Source organism: Protomyctophum bolini, assembly GCF_963924005.1.
Source record: "Protomyctophum bolini genome assembly, chromosome: 13".
NCBI classification, from domain to species: Eukaryota; Metazoa; Chordata; class Actinopteri; order Myctophiformes; family Myctophidae; genus Protomyctophum; species Protomyctophum bolini.
In genome coordinates, this window is record NC_137874.1 from 30,407,987 (window position 1) to 30,426,897 (window position 18,911).

Genomic DNA, 18,911 nt, shown 5'->3' on the forward strand with positions numbered 1-18,911 from the left:
CAAACCCTGCTTGCTACATTGATTGATTGATTTATGTATTAACAGTTTGCAGAATTACAGTACAATTCAAGCACAACTCAATACAAACACAATTCAGACAATTCATCAAAACATTTTGAGACGTACAAATATACACTTCTATAAAGCCAAAGAGCAGAACGGGAATTCATCATAAAGGAGGTAAAAAGGGAAAAGAAACAGTGATATACAGTGAGGGGAAAAGGTACAGACCCCTCTACAGTTCACAAACTGTACACTATCATTATATTGCTTATTTTACACTTAATAACAACACAATTATAATACGTACCTAAATACATGCAGTATTACATGTATACTATATATTGTATTTGCGCTTTGCAACTATGTACTGTATAACTTCATGTCATATCTTCATATATCTGTCATCATAAAGATCTCCTATGCCAGATGTTTGCATTTCAGAATTAGCTGAAATTGCCTTCAGTTACCATCTTCCTATTTCTAACTGATATTTCTGTTGTTTGTTTTTGTATTTAGTCACAGAATGTTACATTGGTCTGGTATTTTAATTTCACTGTGTTTTTGGCAACCGGTTTGATATTTTAAACTCTAATATTTTGTGGTGTTCTTTTTCAAGTGTAATCATCTCACATCTAATGTGATTTAAAGGTTTGGAATCAGCTGTAATCAGTTCACAAAATCCTATTTGAAATGTATATGTTTTAAAGAAACAATGAAATAATGTAATTTTTTATATACAAAAAGAAAGGTTGCTACCTACAGGTGTGTTATGGAAGGAAAAGTGGTGGGCCACCCCTCAACATGAATGTATTTTTATTTATTTTATTTTATGAGCTCCTGATATACAATATTGTTATGGCCTCTTTGTATGCATTTTTATCATTTACATTATTTTATAATAAGTTTAAGCCTTTCTATATTGTATCATCTAAAAAATGTAAGAAGACTGCAGAGTTGACTGGTCACCATTGCCATGTTATTCAGTATTATACAACACTTTATTGTTCACTATACTGCCAACCACTGCAGCTACTTATGGACTTATGTGACTGCTATTTATATACTGTAGCTACATAGTACATACATAGTACATGATATATACCCTGTATATACATATACACAGACATGCGTTTCAGACGTGCCCATAGAGATGTACTGTAGGCCTAGTAGACAGACACACATATATTCACAACTGCATCCTATCAAATATAGTGTCAATGTGCTTGACACAAGGCTGATGTGGTGTTTATGGACAGTGGTCAATGGTCATCCAGTGTACTTCTGTGTTTGAAGTTTATGGGCCTTTTGCCGTGCTGACCCACAGCCCTTGGAATCCGTGTGCGTGTTTTCCACTAGAGGGCGCGGTCGTGTGGTCGGGTTCGGGTGAACAGATAGGCTCAGACTGAACTGGGGCTGGCCTCATCAGGGGCGGATGTTTTCTCAGTGCAACTTCCCCGTACCCCAACCCCCTCCAACAAAAAACCACACTCCAGTCCAGTCCTCCAGCCTCCTAAATTAATGTATCAACGCAGTCTCGGGCTCGTACACCAAATATCATCATGTCAATCATGTCTGTTTCGTCCCCCCCCCCCTTTATTATTATGTGCTATTTTACCCTCCATGAGTGCTGATGTGGGCAAATCAAGTGAAAAGCAACAGCGTAGGAGAATAAAAAGGACATTTAGTAGTACAGGCTACATACAATGTGCTGTTGCATTTCAATGGCAAATGTGAAATATGTTGTGGACAAACTATGTCGAAGAACTGGTTTGAATCTACTTTAATCTACGTTGTTTGGTTGATAATTATAATATAAATCAGTCATTGTCCTTGTGGGAAATATTTCGCCTGGAACTGCGGCGGCTTTAAACCCCACAGCCCCGCCCCTCAGCACTATCACATGAATCTGGACTAACAGTTGATGTGAAAAAAGTTTGGAGGTTTTGCTGAAAACACTTTTTTCGCATGGCTGTTGTTTTGTTTCTTAGTTTTTGTGTAGTCGTCATTGAATTCTGAAGTTTGCACAGTAAATCACTGTCGTGACTGAGCACTCACCGACTGTGATTTCACAAAGTTATCTGCAGGAATAGAAAGGAAAAAACGGTCTGCCTGCTTGAAGGTATGTGGGAGGATTGTAACGTGTTGTAAGCCTTGCGATTGCTTTAGAAGGGATCCTAACGTCTACCATGCAGTCTGTCGACTCTTTATAGTCTTTAAGTCGATAGTTTACGTCTACTTTGACATTGATATACTTGATAGAACTTACTCCACCTTGAAATGGATAGGCAAAGAGCGCACCAAACAGCTCTGGAAAAAAATGTCAACAAATGTTTCATCTCATGCTATACGGGCGAGACGCTTCTTCTTAACGACGTCCTAGCGCATTTTCTTCTGTTTATTCAGTGATTAACTTTATTGTATTTCTTTTTTTTAACAGAATTGTTTTGACACAAGTTGGCAACATGGACGCGCATCATGGCGCGCCTCAGGCTGGGCAGCAGGTCGTGCACGTACGCGGCGACTCTCAGACGGATCTGGAGGCTCTCTTCAATGCAGTGATGAACCCCAACAAGACCACAAGACTACCGACCTCTCTGCCAATGCGCATGAGGAAGCTTCCAGACTCATTCTTCAGACAGCCAGATCCCCGTGGTGGCCACTCCAGACAAGTATGGGGGCCCTCAGGCTCAGCTATAAACAACTACAAACAACATTAAGTGGGCTGGCAATAAACAGAATTAAAATATTTAAATAACTCAATAAAATTGTTTTGTTGCTTGTGATTGCCGCAGTGTGTTTTTATGATCTTTGTAATGCTGGACTTTACAATTGGTTGCTTGCAATGCTGATGATCTGGGAATGGTATACTTATAATAGCTGTATATAGCTGTTATTAACACACTCAGCTAATTGCCTAAAATGTAAATGAAAATAGCAAATCTATAATCCATGGAAAAGGAGGTCTGCCCTGAGATAAAAAATAAATAAACAAACAACAACACTGATCTCTGATTTAAATTAGATTTTTATCAGCAGCCAATTAGCAAGGTATAGATAGAACCATGTGAATGACGAAATTATGAAAATCCAAAACCTCAAGTAACATTTAGCTTTTAGCCTTTTTTTTAAATTATTATTCTTCCTTTACTTCCTTATAGTTTTGTTCACCCTATTTACTGCTCTTGTTTCACTCCAGGCCAGTTCAGATGGAGGTGTGTGTGGTTCTCTCACTCCCCACCACGTCCGTGCCCACTCCTCCCCTGCCTCACTGCCAGTCAACTCCCTCTCGGCTCCAGCAACAGGTGTAGCAGCAACACCAATCATCCCAGATGATGTGCCACTCCCCCCTGGTTGGGAGATGGCCAAGACGGCTACCGGGCAACGATACTTCCTCAAGTAGGGCCACGTTTTGATTCTGTTTCTATTGCCTTGCTGGTTGCGTCAGGTGGTTCTCAGTGAGTCACCTACCATCACTGCATGATCCCAATGTGCCACCCTCCCAACAGAAACTGTGTTTCTACACAGGCAGGCTGTTCTTGACCAAATATATTCTTAAGCCCAATACATGCTAGGATAACTATGTTTTCATAAAAGGATAACTACATTTTCGGAAGAAGCACGTAGTCGACTAATAGGAATTTGTTGACTAATCGAATAGCTGATTTAATCAACAAATCTGCTAAATTGTGTTTGCTGCATACACTCATGCAGAGACCAGCCTTTTCAGGTTGATGAAGTTGACAACAGAATAGACTGTCAGAACGACAGATAAACGAACACAATCTTGGTCGATTAAGACCAAACCGACCGACTAATCAAAAAGGAGAGACAGCCTTACCCTAAGATTAACACGAGTGATAAATATAAATATGTACTGGAACATTTCCTGTAGATGTAGATGGCCAGTAGCCGCAATTTGCAACACTATAGATTTCATTATAATGGGTTGAATCTAGAATTGCAACACCAGCCACTGACATCCCATTTATCCAAACAGAAAAGTCTGATCTGATTGTATTAAATGACGTTAAACTCACCAACATTGTACACTAACAACACTGTACGGAAAGCTTGAATTATCCTATTTAAAACTTCAAAGTGTTTGTTTCATGAAAATTGAAAATCCACCGTAGACATATTATGAGCTACTTGCTGTCAAGAAATTCTGTGCAGGTGATCATTTCATCTAAGTGTTGGAGTTTGGAAGCACTTGTTTTCAATTTTCATTAACGCAATGTGCATTCGAAACGGGTGGCATTGAGTGACTTCCGATGAGTGCTTCCAATATTGTCTTCCAATCCGATATTGTCAAGAGAGTGTCTTTCAGCAAAGACACTGAACTCTTACATGCTCACTGATTGTAAATTATCGCTGTGAATCAGTAGCCATGTGTCTGTTCACCCCAAAACCACAATCACATAAATAATAAATAGGAATCTAGAAAATAAAAATATATATTGATAAAGAATAAGAGGTCTAGTTGATGAGTAATACAAGGACCTAGTAGGCATGGTGGTAAAACATTTGCACTGCATTGATTTCTATATTGCATTTCTCAAAAGTGCTTTAGGTCCCGTTTTCAGCAGACATCATCACATGACTCCAGAGTGCATAGAAACATAGTGTTCACAGGGTAATGTGATTGTACCATACAAGCACTATCTAAGCCCTTGCACACATATAGTTTAGGCACAAGCTGGTTTGGTAAGGAGGATGCCTCTACATGAAACTGTGACCTAACAGCTTCTGTTCCAGTCAATGACAAGTTTACTGTTGCATAAGCTCAGAATTTCGTCTTTGTTTGTGTTTATGTGTGTGTGTGTGTGTGTGTGTGTGTGTGTGTGTGTGTGTGACTGACTGTGTGTGTGTGTGTGTGTGTGTGTGTGTGTGTGAGACTGTGTGTGTGAGACTGTGTGACTGTGTGTGTGTGTGCGCACGTTCTCTGGTAATACAGGTAAAGCAGGTCCAGACAAAACGTGCCCGCACATAAATGTCAAACCTGTTTAATTGGTTTAGCAGATATAACTGTGTTGTTCTATAGCACGTATTTTAATTTAGTGAGGGATTTTTTTTTACTATACTATTCGTTACTATGTACTTTTTGGTTCTGTGTGTGTGTGTGTGTGTGTGTGTGTGTGTGTGTGTGTGTGTGTGTGTGTGTGTGTGTGTGTGCGTGCGTGCGTGCGAGTGAGAGTTGTTTTACTGGACCTCACTATTCTATACTAAGGTTGTATTCTTTTGAGTTAGTTGAGGTTATGCATAAATGTTATGTTGAAATCAATGTAAGTTCCTAATGTGTGTGTGTGTGTGTGTGTGTGTGTGTGTGTGTGTGTGTGTGTGTGTGTGTGTGTGTGTGTGTGTGTAGTCACCTGGATCAGACAACAACTTGGCATGACCCTCGTCTTTCCCAGCTTCAATCAATGGCTGTACAGCTTCCGGTGTCTGTTGCTCCTCTTTATACTCCATCTCTGTCCAACTCCACGTCCACTCCACAGACACAAAGCACCAGCCCAGAAACAGGTACCACCACCAGCAACCCTTCATTTCACCTCCATCTAATATCTATCACTTTGCATTTAGAAAAATTGGAGAGTGGGCATTTCTCCTGCGTTTGCATTTGAATACTTTTCGACTAGCAGTAGCGATATATGTGGAGCCAGTGGCTTTGGTCAATACACCATCTTTGGGCACAAACATGTCTATCCACCCATGTTGCCGTTCTGTTTACAGTATAAAATTGTTAGTTAATTTTAAACTCTGAAAATGTACACATTTAACCAAATTGACCATTTGGGTACATTTGTACACTTTCAGAGTTATAAAAGAATAAACTAACAATGAGGATTAAACTGTGTAGTAGGGGGTTACTAACTGACCCGGGTTAAAATTATAGTTATACTTGCAAACGTCCAAATCACAAACCTACACCTTATTATAAAGAGGAGTGACAGGCAGTCCGCTCTATCAGCCCACCTCCTCCTTGATGTGAGAGTTTTCCAGAGTGACAGGCAGTCCGCTCTCTCAGCCCAATGGCGGACTTGGAGGGAGCAGAATATAGTCATCATTTTCAATTTAAAATGTTATCTTCTGACAATGATATGAATCGTAAGGACTGACGCACAGACGTTAATCATGGCTCCCCAAATAAAAACGAGAAACTGGTTATAGATTCTGGTACACTAAAGTGAACAGTAAACTTTCTGCATTGCTGTTGCAAGTTGTGCATAATATCTGTGCATATGCAATATGCAAATGATTCGATTTACTGGGCTTAATATAGTCATTACTGATCAAAAGTATAATATACCTTAACCAGATGCCTAGTTACAACATTGTATTGAAGGTACTTTGCTGAGTGGCAATCCCAAATCAGTAGGGTTCATCCTACAATCTGCCTGTATGTGCAAAGCTGGCATTTTCGCCTGAAGATGGTGCCAGAGGACATGTTGTGGGGTGTCACCTCATCTCATCCTCTGTAAATGGTAAATGGTGCATTTCTATAGCACCTTTATCCAAAGCACTTTACAGAGATTGTGCATTACATTCACCCATTCATTTCACACACACACACACACACACACACACACACACACACACACACACACACACACACACACACACACACACACACACACACACACACACACACACACACACACACACACACACACACACACCATGCAAGGCACCAACCTGCACATCAGGAGCAATTAGGGGTTCAGCATCTTGCTGAACATCCGGTCACTCTACCCCTGAGCCCTGTGTAATATAGAGGTACACAGCAAATATGCCATTCACATTCTACCAGTAGTTCTTTCTTTTTTTGTTTTGATACTACGTACATATTGTTTTAGACCAAAATGCTAGACAAAACCCACATTGCCATTCTTGGAGCCCTGCCAGATAAAATACATTTAATAATAATAATAATAATATAGATATTAATAATCATAATAGTGTTGTGACGGTACTGTCCAGGTCCATTGCCTGAAGGCTGGGAGCAGGCTGTGACTCCGGAGGGAGAGGTCTACTACATTAACCATTTAACCAAGACTACGTCATGGCTTGACCCCCGCCTAGGTAACAAACACAATACATTCTTGTTTGCTGTATTGTTAGAAATCCATGGACATAAATATTTGTTCCTATATCTGCCAGCTGTTTGGCATGGTAACAAATAAATTCAAATGCATTCATAGTACACCGTTTCATATCTGTTTTTTAATGTGTCAACCCCTGCAAAAGAGACATTTTGTCATGTATGGATATTTGTGTTATTAATTGTGCATTCATTGTACTGTATTCCAGCCCAGAAGGTCAACCCTGGCCTTGTTGGCATCACAACACAGCAAAGACAAGAAAAGGAAAGACTTAGATGCAAACACCAAGGCCTTACTCAGCCCATCACAGCCCAGGTCAGAGGTCAAATTAATCCAAATTGATGTCTATAAGAGTTGAACAAAGTATAATTTATGTTGTATCTCAATTTAGCTACACACTCAAATGTGAGATATTATATCAGGAAAAAACAATCACAGGAGGTAAAAAGAGGTACAAAGATGGCTATAGATGGCTATAGTTAAATAAAATCACACCTGTGTGAAGTGAGGGGCGCTAATATATTAAAGTCTAACTCATGTTGCTATGATTAGGTGATGTAATGGTGATGTAAAGCAAACACAGACAAAACAAACATTAAACTCTTTTTTATTGTTAATGGCATTTAATGTTTGTGTTAGCGACTAAACAAACATTAAACTCTGTCCATTGTCAATGGCGTTTTTAATGTTTGTTTAACTAAAAACAAACATTAAACCTGTATATAGGAGGGGATAGCGCCCCTCAAAAATGTAAAAGGTACTCACATGGATCAAACAGGATCAAGACAATCCGGGCACAGGAGTAAAAAGAGGAATAGCCTTTATTTAATTAAAAGTCAACTGCCAACATGTTTTGACCATGAAAAGTCTTCATTAAATGAATGAGGAAATTTACTTTGTAGGATACAGGAGGAAGGAACCAGCTGCCTAGTGGAATGGACCATGACAGGAACGCACAGAATCTCCTCCCCTCTCTGGATGTCAGGATCAGAACATCCAAGCACGAGACTGCGCTCAATGGGTGAGTTTGCGTTGATAAATTGGTTCCAATGCATTACATTTTCCACCAACATTCGAGTTAGAAATGTGATACAGATTTTTAAGGAACAATTGGGTTGTGTGTACCAATTCTCTTGCAGGGCCCACTCTCGGAATGAGAGTACCGACAGTGGCCTGAGTGTTAGCAGCTTACCCCGCGCTTCGGACCACATGCTGAACACTGCAGAACATATGGACACTGGTAATGGACACATGCAAGTAACCATAAAAGCAACGTCAGAAAGATACACCCATTCTGAAACGCTCAAATGGTTGTAGAACTGTACCCAGTTTGGAATATTCCAAGGGCCCTAGACTGATAAAATTCATCCAAAATACCATGGTTCATAGATTTGATTATTCAATACATCATCCCTGACTGCATGCAGTTGTTGCTGTTATTTAATTGAGGAAAACCCCTTTTTTTTCTCCCATGCATGCATGGAAAAATGACTTGTTCTCTGATTGGTTTAGGTGACTCTGGAGAGGTGGAGTCCATGTCTGTACTGCCCATGTCTGAGGGGGAGGAGCTGATGCCTTGCATCCCAGAAGCTTTGAGCTCTGACCTCCTGATGGACATGGAGACTGTACTCTCTGGATCACACATGGACAAGGACAGCCTTCTCACCTGGCTATAGAAATACACACACACACACACACACACACACACACACACACACACACACACACGCACGCACACACACACACACACACACACACACACACACACACACACACTCACACACACACACACAAAAACCTTACCTGCCATGTTTTGAGGTGAGGCTATTGAGATTTGGACAAGTCGGCGCTTTGAAAATGGTACAGAACACTATACACAACTTGTTTGTGTGATGTACAGTACACCAACCCTTAAGGATTATGTATTTTCATTCTACAAGACTGTGGAACGCTGCTGGGTTTCTTCTCCCTTTGGATGCCATTTTGCAGATGTGAATTTTGGGTAATTGCGCCCTCCTCACTTTTATATTGTTCCTTCTGGGTCCTTTTCTTTTCCCATCCTTCTCCAATAATAAGGTACACCATTGGCAACTACAAGATAAGCCTTCTACAACTGAGGCTTACTCATTTATCTTACATCAGTGAGCTAGGCCTAAAGCCTAATTTATATTTCAACCCTGTGTGACCTCGTCGAAAATAACTGACTTTCAACTGAGAGAAAAAAAGGTTATTGTCATAGAATAGGTTTAAGCCTCTGTGGCCAGTGTGGGGAGTTCTTACATTCTTCCCATTCTATTATAACCTATACTATTTTAACGTCTGGGTTGTTTACTGAATGTGCTGTCCAATCTTAGATAAATTCTGAGTTGTAAATGATTTATAAGACTGTTTATAATAACCAGCTTTGCTCGCTTATATAACTTCTTAAGAATGTGTTGACGGTTCTGTATGCAGAACCCTCAGCTAAAACAAAGCATCTTACCCAAATAAAGGTACTCTAGGGAGATAAAAGCTCTCATACAATCTAATACAAGATACTATATATAGCATATTATTTATCTTTATTATGCATGACAGTAGCTATGTATGTTGTGTGTTTATTATTTTGTTTACTGACTGTTGTTCAAAGTCAGACTTCAGCTTTGTATTGTCACATACAAGGCAGGACCATTGTTTTGTATGATTTGTTTCTTTGTTTTGCTTTTGATGTTTTATGCATGTGTTTTATAATAAACCATTTTATGTTATTTTCACTATAATCATTTTTAATCACATTACTGATTAATAAAACTGTTGAATGTACTTATGTAGGCCTAAGTGTTATTTTATACATGTTCTGTATGTGTCTATTCAGTCAGTGGCTACTACTGTCAGTGCAGGCTATACTATCTGTATTGACATTGAACTTAAATGATTTACAAGGCTACACCCCGACCAACCTCTTTTGTTTTTTGAGTGGTGCCTTACGGAGCTATGTGTGTGGCTGGGTGCCTGAGTCTGAGCAAGAAAAGAGCATGCCGGACATGGGGCGGCTTACCGGAACCGGGCCGGCACCCTGGTCCTGTGGGTCTGGAACTTCCGGGGACCCCCACATGGAGTTGAACCACTCACTTCACATGGGTGTGATTTTTATCTATCTCGTCCCATGGAGACTTTATTTTGTTTGTCATGCTTATCCAATTGTAGGCCAAAGTAAAACTATTTAAAGACAATTTATAAACTCCTATTAAAACAACACTCACAGTGTAATCCCAGGAAAAGGAGTTTATAAAGCTGTTTCAGAATGTGAATGTGTAATTTTTTAGGTGATCTCTTTAAAAAATGTAATAAAATAAATAATAAAAAGTTCAGGAAGCAAAACAAAAATTAAATAAATTGTCTTAAAACTAAAAGAAGATGATTATCCAGTTTGGTTGTCCCATAGGACAAACTACTGGAATAGTGTGTGAATGAATAATATTGTGGTTCAACAGTTATTTAATGATCATGGCCAGAGGAAATCCCGGTGACTAAACAGTTTTCAGTTTCCTTTCTCTTTGTCACAGGAGATTGAGGATTGAGGCTGGATTTCCCCCTGACTTTCCGAGATAACTCCTACTATACATAGGCCTACCGTACCTTCTTGACGGACAAGTAAGTCTTTTTTATTGTTCTAATCTGCGTTAACCACGAGCTAGACTCATGCATGGGGCCGGGCCGGGCACGGCCCAATGATTAGAGGCGCACCGCGTTGTGATCTAACCTAGTTGTGATCAGCTATTTTTGTCGAGCGACACCATCGTACGACGAAGTAGATGCGGCAGGCATATAGGCTTTTATTCAGTGTACTACTGTAGAAGATAGTTTTTAGACCATTTTATACAAACACTATTTTTGTGTGTTTAATGATCCAACTTGATAGACACATCTGTATCTAGTTATATAGTGTCTTTTATTTAATTTTGGTCATGGGTTTATTGACGTCCCAGACAGGAAGTGGATCTTGGCTGGTCTGATATGTGTGCTACAGATCACAACAGGGTTATTTACTGGGGTTGTTAAAAGGTGCGTTTTGTCAATCCTATTCTAATGCCAGGCTGCGTATGAATTCGCCTATTTTATTTGTGTGGTATAAAAAGACAACAGCAAAAGTGTTCTGCGGAAGTTTAAGCAGCTGACTTTATTTAGCTGCCATTAGCCAACAGCTAGCTAACGTTTGTTATCTCAGAAGTGTTTAGCGATGGGTTTTTGTGGTTGTGAAATCATCTATTTTTTGTAGCTAATATACTTTAACTAAACTGTCATTTGTCGCATGCATTTGGCAGGTAATGTGCCTAGTTTGCTATACAATTGTCTGCCCAGTGTGCCGATCTCAAACCTGGACGATTAAACCCTGTATTATTCGTATGGCCTATTTAGCTGGAGAAGTCGATAGCCCCTCTCGGAACCCCGTGGGTCAGCCCAATCGATTCGTGAAACTTCAGTACCATTGGGTTCTGCTTGTAGGGCTAAGAAGTCGAATACCCTAACAATATGTAATCTACAAGCTAAATGACGCGTTGTATCGTGGCGCAAGGCAACGTTTATAACTATCATACACAGAATTGATTTGCCTCTATTTATACATCTAATGCTGACCATGTCACAGTTCTACACAATACACATTATGCTGTCAAGTGCAGAGTTTGCACTGGAGACATGGCTCACACTCTGCTCAGCTCTGAAAATGTTAATGGCAAACAAAACTTTCTACTTTTCTATCACTCCTATTATGTTCTCTGGGTGTCTAGATACATGATGTCTTGTCTATGGGTGTTCCTACATCAATATATGTTGTCATTTGGAGGACCAGTGACTTTTCCAGATCAGTGGCCCCACCATTGTAGCTACTGGCCCAGGAACATTATTTTTGAATTGACAAATAAGAATTTGATCCTGATAATGACGGGCTCACGGAACACTATCTTGTAATTAACCAGACCATTAGTACCACAGGAACATATTCTGAATTTAGGTGTTTTTTAGGCCTTTTTTCTTAATGGAATTTATTTTACTGGCCCAAGTGGGCAAGTGGAAGGTGTGTTCTGTTGGCCCAGAGGGTCTACTCTAAATAGTGCGTCCGGGTCATCACGCCTTTTATAATGTCTATCCCTGCCGGCATTGGGAACTAAAAGAACATCAAGATTAAAAATGTTTCGCCATCGTCAATTAATATATATTTTTCTCTTGTTTCTACAGGTGTTGCCAACGTTGATGCCGTAAATAGGGGATTTCCTTGTTCTTGCTGAGATCATTATTGTCCTCAGAGGGGACTTTCATTTCATCAAGCTGGGTTTATAATATTTAGTAATGGAAACCTAAACTCCCACAAAGGGGATGCCCACCTGGGGGGAGGTTTGAGAGTTAATATCTGTGTGTGTGTGTGTGTGTGTGTGTGTGTGTGTGTGTGAGAGAGAGTGAATACCCGCTTAGCTTATTATGTTTAGACTCCAATCAGTCTTTATATCACAGTTAGAGGGCGCTAGATACTATGATATGCTTATGCTCATCTCCCAGGACTATAGACAAATTCACAGAGGCTTGCCTGGGTGCGGCCATTACTGAGGTGTACCATTAAGCGCAGCAGCATTGATTAGTTACACCTGGCCTATGGAGCACCTGCTCCATGGATTACCCCTCAGTAATGGCCGCGCCCAGGGCACCCCTCTGTGAATTCTATACTAGAAAATCTGTCAAACACAGATCCTGGATGAGTATCGTCTGTGGTCAACATTCCCGTTTTTAATTTGAGCATTTGTCCTCTCATTGTTTTAAAACTGAAACATGTTGTATTTTGTAGTAGTCTGTGTCTCGTCCATTCTGTTGTGGTGCAAATGAGGAGGATGGGGAAGGGTTCAGTATTATAGTTCTGGAGGAGCCAGAGATGGAGGCGAGGAGAGGAGTGATACTGTATGTGGTAATGCTGGCTGGATTGAGCAAAGCAATATGCTGCTTATCATTCTGTTTTGAATTATTCATCGGCAGGATCCAGATACAGGACTTCTAGTATGTATGCTTAGGTTACCATGCTCCCAATTCACTGTTTGCAGTGGTGGAAGAAGTACTCAAATATTTTACTGTAGCAATAACACAATATAGAAATACTGTTACAACTAAAAGGCCTGCATTGAAAATGTTACTTGCCAAAGTTATTGGCATCAAAATATGGTTACTGTACCAAATGAAAAGTACTAACATTTGTCAAACTCGGTGTCAGATCTACAAGCTCACAGCTCGTCACTCTATATAAGTCATTTAAATAAGCGATTTGGAAATACCCATGTGGTTTTCTTTCTACCACATGTAATTTCTACCGTGTGTGTGTGTGTGTGTGCGTGTGTGCTCGTGTGCGTGCGTGTGACACTGGGTATTCTCAAACCTCTCCCCTCTATTGGAGGGCATCTCTTCTTTAAATCATAAAATCTTTTGTCCTTGGAAATGGAAACACTCCTTCAGCTGAAAAACAACCAATTTCTGATGGGTCTGTGTCGCAATGGGCCTCCACCTGACCTGCAATATGACAACTCCTCGGGTACAATTTTTTAAATTTCTTTTCATAATTTTACTTAAACGACATAAGTATTATAAAGATAGAGTAAAACCCAGGCTTAAGAACTGTAAGAAGGTCATGGGCATTGAAATAAAATGAGTTACAGTGGCTAGCATAGTTTTTTAATGAGCGGATTGTTTTCTTAGCCATCTCTGACATGCATGGATAATCATTCCCTATAAAACGTTTTTCTTTTGTGTGTGTGTGTGTGATTGTCAGAGGCTTGAACATAATATCCTTTTCATCCGCAGAGCTCTTTCGCATCTCTACCTTTGCCCGTTTTCCAACCTCGGGGGTCACAGAGCGGAGTCTGGCGAGGGCGGGTTGGTTCTACACGGGTGTGGGCGACAGAGTGCAGTGTTTCAGGTGTAATGTGACTGCAGAGGGCTGGCAGGCTGGGGACTGTCCCACCGAGAAACACAGACAGCTCTCTCCTTCCTGCTCCTTCATCCAAAGCCTTCCATCCACAGCAAACCTCCTCTCCTCCTCCCACTCTGCCTTCTCTCCGCTCCGCAGTGCACCAGTCATACCAGTAAGACATGGAAAAGTAAAAATGTAGCAGTAGTGTAACTAATACTTTCACTCACTTTCATGTCATATGGGTATTTGATAGGTCCCCATAATAATAATCTCACTATAAGTTTAGAGATGTTACCCAATGAATATTGAGTATACTCCTGCTCCATATAAGTGCCTTGACCAGCTCTCACCGGAGAGACTCCAGCACCTTCCATATGAGTCAAGATATTTGGCTTTACATCCCAGATATCTCTGCATTATACAGGGATCTTCAGATCCACTTTTTAGTCATCAGGGTTGACACCTCGAGTCGTTTAAGATCTTACCGAACACCTCTGTGTGGGTCCTAGACTCTGATAACCCTTTGATTAGTATTTTATAAGTCGTTTTATTCCATCAAATATATGTTTATATTTAAATTCTGAAATTACTGTAATATAATTAAAGCTGTTTAGTGCGTGGTGCTCATCTCAATTGATCTTCTAAAAACCTGTGAACATCTGTGGTGTTCACAGTATCACCTTTTAATACTGTGTGTTTTGGCATTTGTAAACGTCAATGTAAAGGGCTAGCCGCAATTTGCAACTCTAGATTTTTTTATAATGGGATGAATCTAGAGTTGCAATACCCTCCATTGACTCCCCACTCATCCTTTTTGGTTTGCGATCTGCTTGTCTTAAACGACGTTAAACTCACCAACATTGCAGCTGTAGTACAAACTTGAATTATCCTCTTTCAATCTGCCGAGCTTGTTTTTTATAAAAATCCACCGTAGAGATGTTATGAGCTACTTTCTGTCAAGACCTCCTCTGCAAGTGATTCTTTTTCTAAGTGCTGGAGTTTGGAAGCACTCGTCGTTCGTCACTGAACCTTCTGCTTCTGTTTTCTAATTTGCACATAATGCAGGAGGCAGCAGCGCGACCGGTTAATAAAAACGAATCTAGAGTTGCAAATTGCGGCTATGTAAAGGGCATGCCATGTGTTTTTCTAGCAGAATACAAGTTAGAATGAAAAACTCAAGCGTTTCACGAGAGACATGCAAAAACGGATTTGGGAACAGAGAACGAGAAGGGACTGACATGAAATCTATTTGGAGAATCATAATACTTCTTTGTCTTAAGACTTGTTTGTTGTTGTTGTTGCTGTTTTTCATTTTTAAGGGACCAAGAAGACACGCAGTGACTTTGGTCACTTCTTGTTTTTGTGTTTATTTTTCTTCTTTCCTTCTTCCGCCAAAAATAGCTGTTCTGACTGAACCGTGCAGTCGCTTTTCGTGAAACTCTGTAATCTGGTAGAGGGCCATGCCAAACGGTGACTATGTGAAGCCCATGACCATTGGCCAAATGGTGGCGCTATAGCACTGAAAATTAAAAATTAAGTTGAAAATGCAAACTTTGAATGTGCATATCTCATGAACCGTTTGACCGTTGGCAATGACACTTTGATACACATATTTGTCTCCTCATGCCGAACAACTTCCATATTCTGACCTCTGACCTTTAGATTACCCACCATTTTGAAATGTATGAAAACCATTTAAAATGTATCTTCTCCCAGAATCTTTGATCAAAATGCACAAAAACGTCTACACTTGAACTGTGGACTTATACGAACAAATAATCGTAACAGATTTCTTTTAAGTGAAAAAATGATACGTTTGGTAGAGCTAATACCTATACTGCATGATGTTACTGTATAGAATGAGTCAACTGACAGTGTCTGCTTAGTTCAGTCGGTAGAGCTCTGACCTTTGGACCACAGGATCACTGGTTCAAATCCGGGTAGTGACAACTCAGCCTGTGATTCTTATTTGTGCATATTGTTCTCTCTCTCTCTCTCTCTCTCTCTCTCTCTCTCTCTTTCTCTATCTCTCTCTCTCTCTCCACCCCCCTCTCTCTATCACTAGGACATGACATCACAATAATAGAGATACTAGTAACTGTAATAGTGTAATAAGTCTAATAGTGTAATAAGTGTATTAGTGTAATAGTGTAATAAGTGTAATAGTGTAGTAGTGTAATAGTGTAATAAGTGTAATAGTGTAGTATAGTAGTGTAATAGTGTAATAGTGTAATAAGTGTAATAGTGTAGTATAGTAGTGTAATAGTGTAGTAAGTGTAATAGTGTAGTGTAATAGTGTAATAAGTGTAAAAGTAGTGCAATAGTGTAATAGTGAAATTGTGTATTACGTCTAAATTTGTAATAGTGTATATGGGCTATAGCCCACGGTCCAAAATGATGAGAAACGAGGCTAACTTTTTTTTTCAAAATTTCAAAAAACATGGGCTATAACCCATCGTTTTTTTCATTTTTTCATTTTTTTCAAATCCTCAAAAATGATGAAAAACGGCGTGCCATAGTATGCCGTACGATATGGGCTATAGCCCACGGTCCAAAATGATGAGAAACGAGGCTAACTTTTTTTTTCAAAATTTCAAAAAACATGGGCTATAACCCATCGTTTTTTTCATTTTTTCATTTTTTTTAAATCCTCAAAAATGATGAAAAACGGCGTACCATAGTATGCCGTACGATATGGGCTATAGCCCACGGTCCAAAATGATGAGAAACGAGGCTAACTTTTTTTTTCAAAATTTCAAAAAACATGGGCTATAACCCATCGTTTTTGTCATTTTTTCATTTTTTTCAAATCCTCAAAAATGATGAAAAACGGCGTGCCATAGTATATATACTATATGGCAGTGGTTCCCAAAGTGGGGTCCGGGGACCCCCAGGGGTACCTGAGGGAGTTCCAGGGGGGACCCATCTATTTTGTTCATGTTCATAAAGTGCTAAAGTGTTTAAAGCAGTGGTTCCCAAACTTTTTCATGTCAAGGACCCCCAAATTGACACTACTTAGCCCGTGGACCCCCATTTGAAAAGATATGCCAGGGACCCCCATAAGAGAAGACGTACACATTTAGACGTCTACATTTAGACGTCTACATTTAGACGTCTACATTTAGACATTCCTGCAGGAAACACTGCTTGTGGTTGTAAATATATTGTTATCCGTGTTGCGAGGATGAGGGGGTACCTGGAAAAATATCTACCCCAAAAGGGGTACCTGGTCCAAAAAAGTTTGCGTACACCTGGTGTAATAAGTGTATTTAGTGTAATAGTGTAATATTAGTGTAATTGTGTAATAGTAGTGTAATATTGTAATAAGTCTAATAGTGTAATAGTGTAATAGTGTAATAGTGTAAAAGTGTAATAGTGTAATAGTGTAATAGTAGTGTAATAGTGTAATAGTAGTGTAATAGTGTAATAAGTGCAATAGTGTAATAAGTGCAATAGTGTAATAAGTGTAATAATAGTGTAATAGTGCAATAGTGTAATAGTGGTGTAATAAGTGTATTCTGTCTTCTCTCTCTCTCTCCACCCCCCTCTCTCTCTCCCTCTCCTTGGTCCCGCCTTATTGCTGCTTGCAGCTATATTTTTTAATTCAGTTTGTACCATTTACCTTTTAGTAAAATGAAATCTTATTTTTTAGATCAATTATTTATTGTCATGTTTTACGTTTTGCTCCAGGTTTCTGGTCCAGGCCCTGCCGCCAACCCTCCGACAGGAAGCCAAGGAGAGGAGCCAGTGGCAGGCTACCTGAATATGGGCTTCTCCGCACCACCACCCTCCAGCCCCCTCACCTCCCGCGGTGTGGAGGACATGTCCCACCAGAGGCCACCCACGTGCCACAACCCCAGCATGCGCAGAGAGCAGGAACGCCTTGACTCCTTCCACTCGTGGACTCTCTCTATCATCACCCCTGCAGAGCTGGCCAAGGCTGGCTTCTACCACCTGGGACAGGGCGACAGAGTGGCCTGCTTCACTTGTGGAGGACAGGTGCGTGAAACCTCTTTCAAATACCTAATGTGAATTTTCTGATAGACCAACCTGTCTACCGGTAATATGTAGTTTAGGGATGGAACAGATCATTGCTATCCATATATCCACGTTTAGCTGCTTTTTCTGCCACAGCGTGTTGCCTAACGTGCCAACGTTTATCCAGTTGGATTTTTCCACCATATGCATCAAATATTCAGTTTTGCTGGCTGCCATGACATCTATAATTGTAAGATCAAAACAAGTAGCATGTTATGGGTATCCTAATCCCAGTTACATTTCACTTTAATTTAGAAAGGCTTGGCTTGTAAAGGCGTTGCTCTGAAATCATAGCAGATTTCCAAAACTGGGAAACCTCAAGGCACTTGAAAACACAGATTTGGTCTGTTCACTTTGTAGGCTCTCTGTAATGAGATGGTTGGCTTCGTTCACTACATTCAATTGCTGATATGTCAGTTTCTCTACATAATTGATAGAGTTGAGTCCAGGGCTCATGATGTGCACTGCAATATTAATTTGTATATGAGTGCACTGTAATATTAATTTGTATATGACTTCATGTTACCGTAAATGGCTGATAACAGCAAACACTCTGTGTCTTTACAAAGTAATGCTAATATCATTATGGGACCCCTCTAAAATGAGATGCTGCATCTCAAGGGGCATATCCTCCTTGGTAGCCATGGACGTGATCCCGAAATATTGCCGTCTTTGTAATGGGTGCCAAGTACGTAACGAGGCCAATATTAAAAAAAAAATCTTTCTTACTTTATAATAGGCACTCAGAGCCTAAATTGGTGCCCCGCCCACTGGCGCTTAAACAGTTAATAACATTCTGACCAAATTCTGACAAAAGAAAATGCCTATCCTTAGTACAGCTT

At 40.0% G+C, this 18,911-nt stretch overlaps 2 protein-coding genes across 2 annotated transcripts; both read left to right on the forward strand.

Annotated features, from left to right (window-relative positions):
• Window positions 1-1,920: 1,920 nt before the first annotated feature.
• LOC308326879 (transcriptional coactivator YAP1-like) lies at window positions 1,921-9,905 on the forward strand. The gene is made up of 9 exons (XM_080779934.1): window positions 1,921-2,122; window positions 2,441-2,672; window positions 3,200-3,399; window positions 5,369-5,523; window positions 6,982-7,083; window positions 7,312-7,418; window positions 8,006-8,124; window positions 8,243-8,343; window positions 8,616-9,905. Exons 2-9 carry the CDS (start codon window positions 2,466-2,468, stop codon window positions 8,777-8,779), a joined length of 1,155 nt encoding a protein of 384 aa, XP_080636060.1. The 5' UTR covers window positions 1,921-2,122; window positions 2,441-2,465; the 3' UTR covers window positions 8,780-9,905.
• Window positions 9,906-10,895: 990 nt separating this feature from the next.
• birc2 (baculoviral IAP repeat containing 2) lies at window positions 10,896-18,063 on the forward strand (the record flags this gene model as incomplete). Its single annotated transcript, XM_080781127.1, has 4 exons — window positions 10,896-11,147; window positions 12,321-13,653; window positions 13,923-14,203; window positions 17,722-18,063. The coding sequence occupies exons 2-4, from the start codon at window positions 13,560-13,562 to the stop codon at window positions 18,061-18,063; spliced, it is 717 nt and encodes a 238-aa protein (XP_080637253.1). The 5' UTR covers window positions 10,896-11,147; window positions 12,321-13,559.
• Window positions 18,064-18,911: the final 848 nt, after the last annotated feature.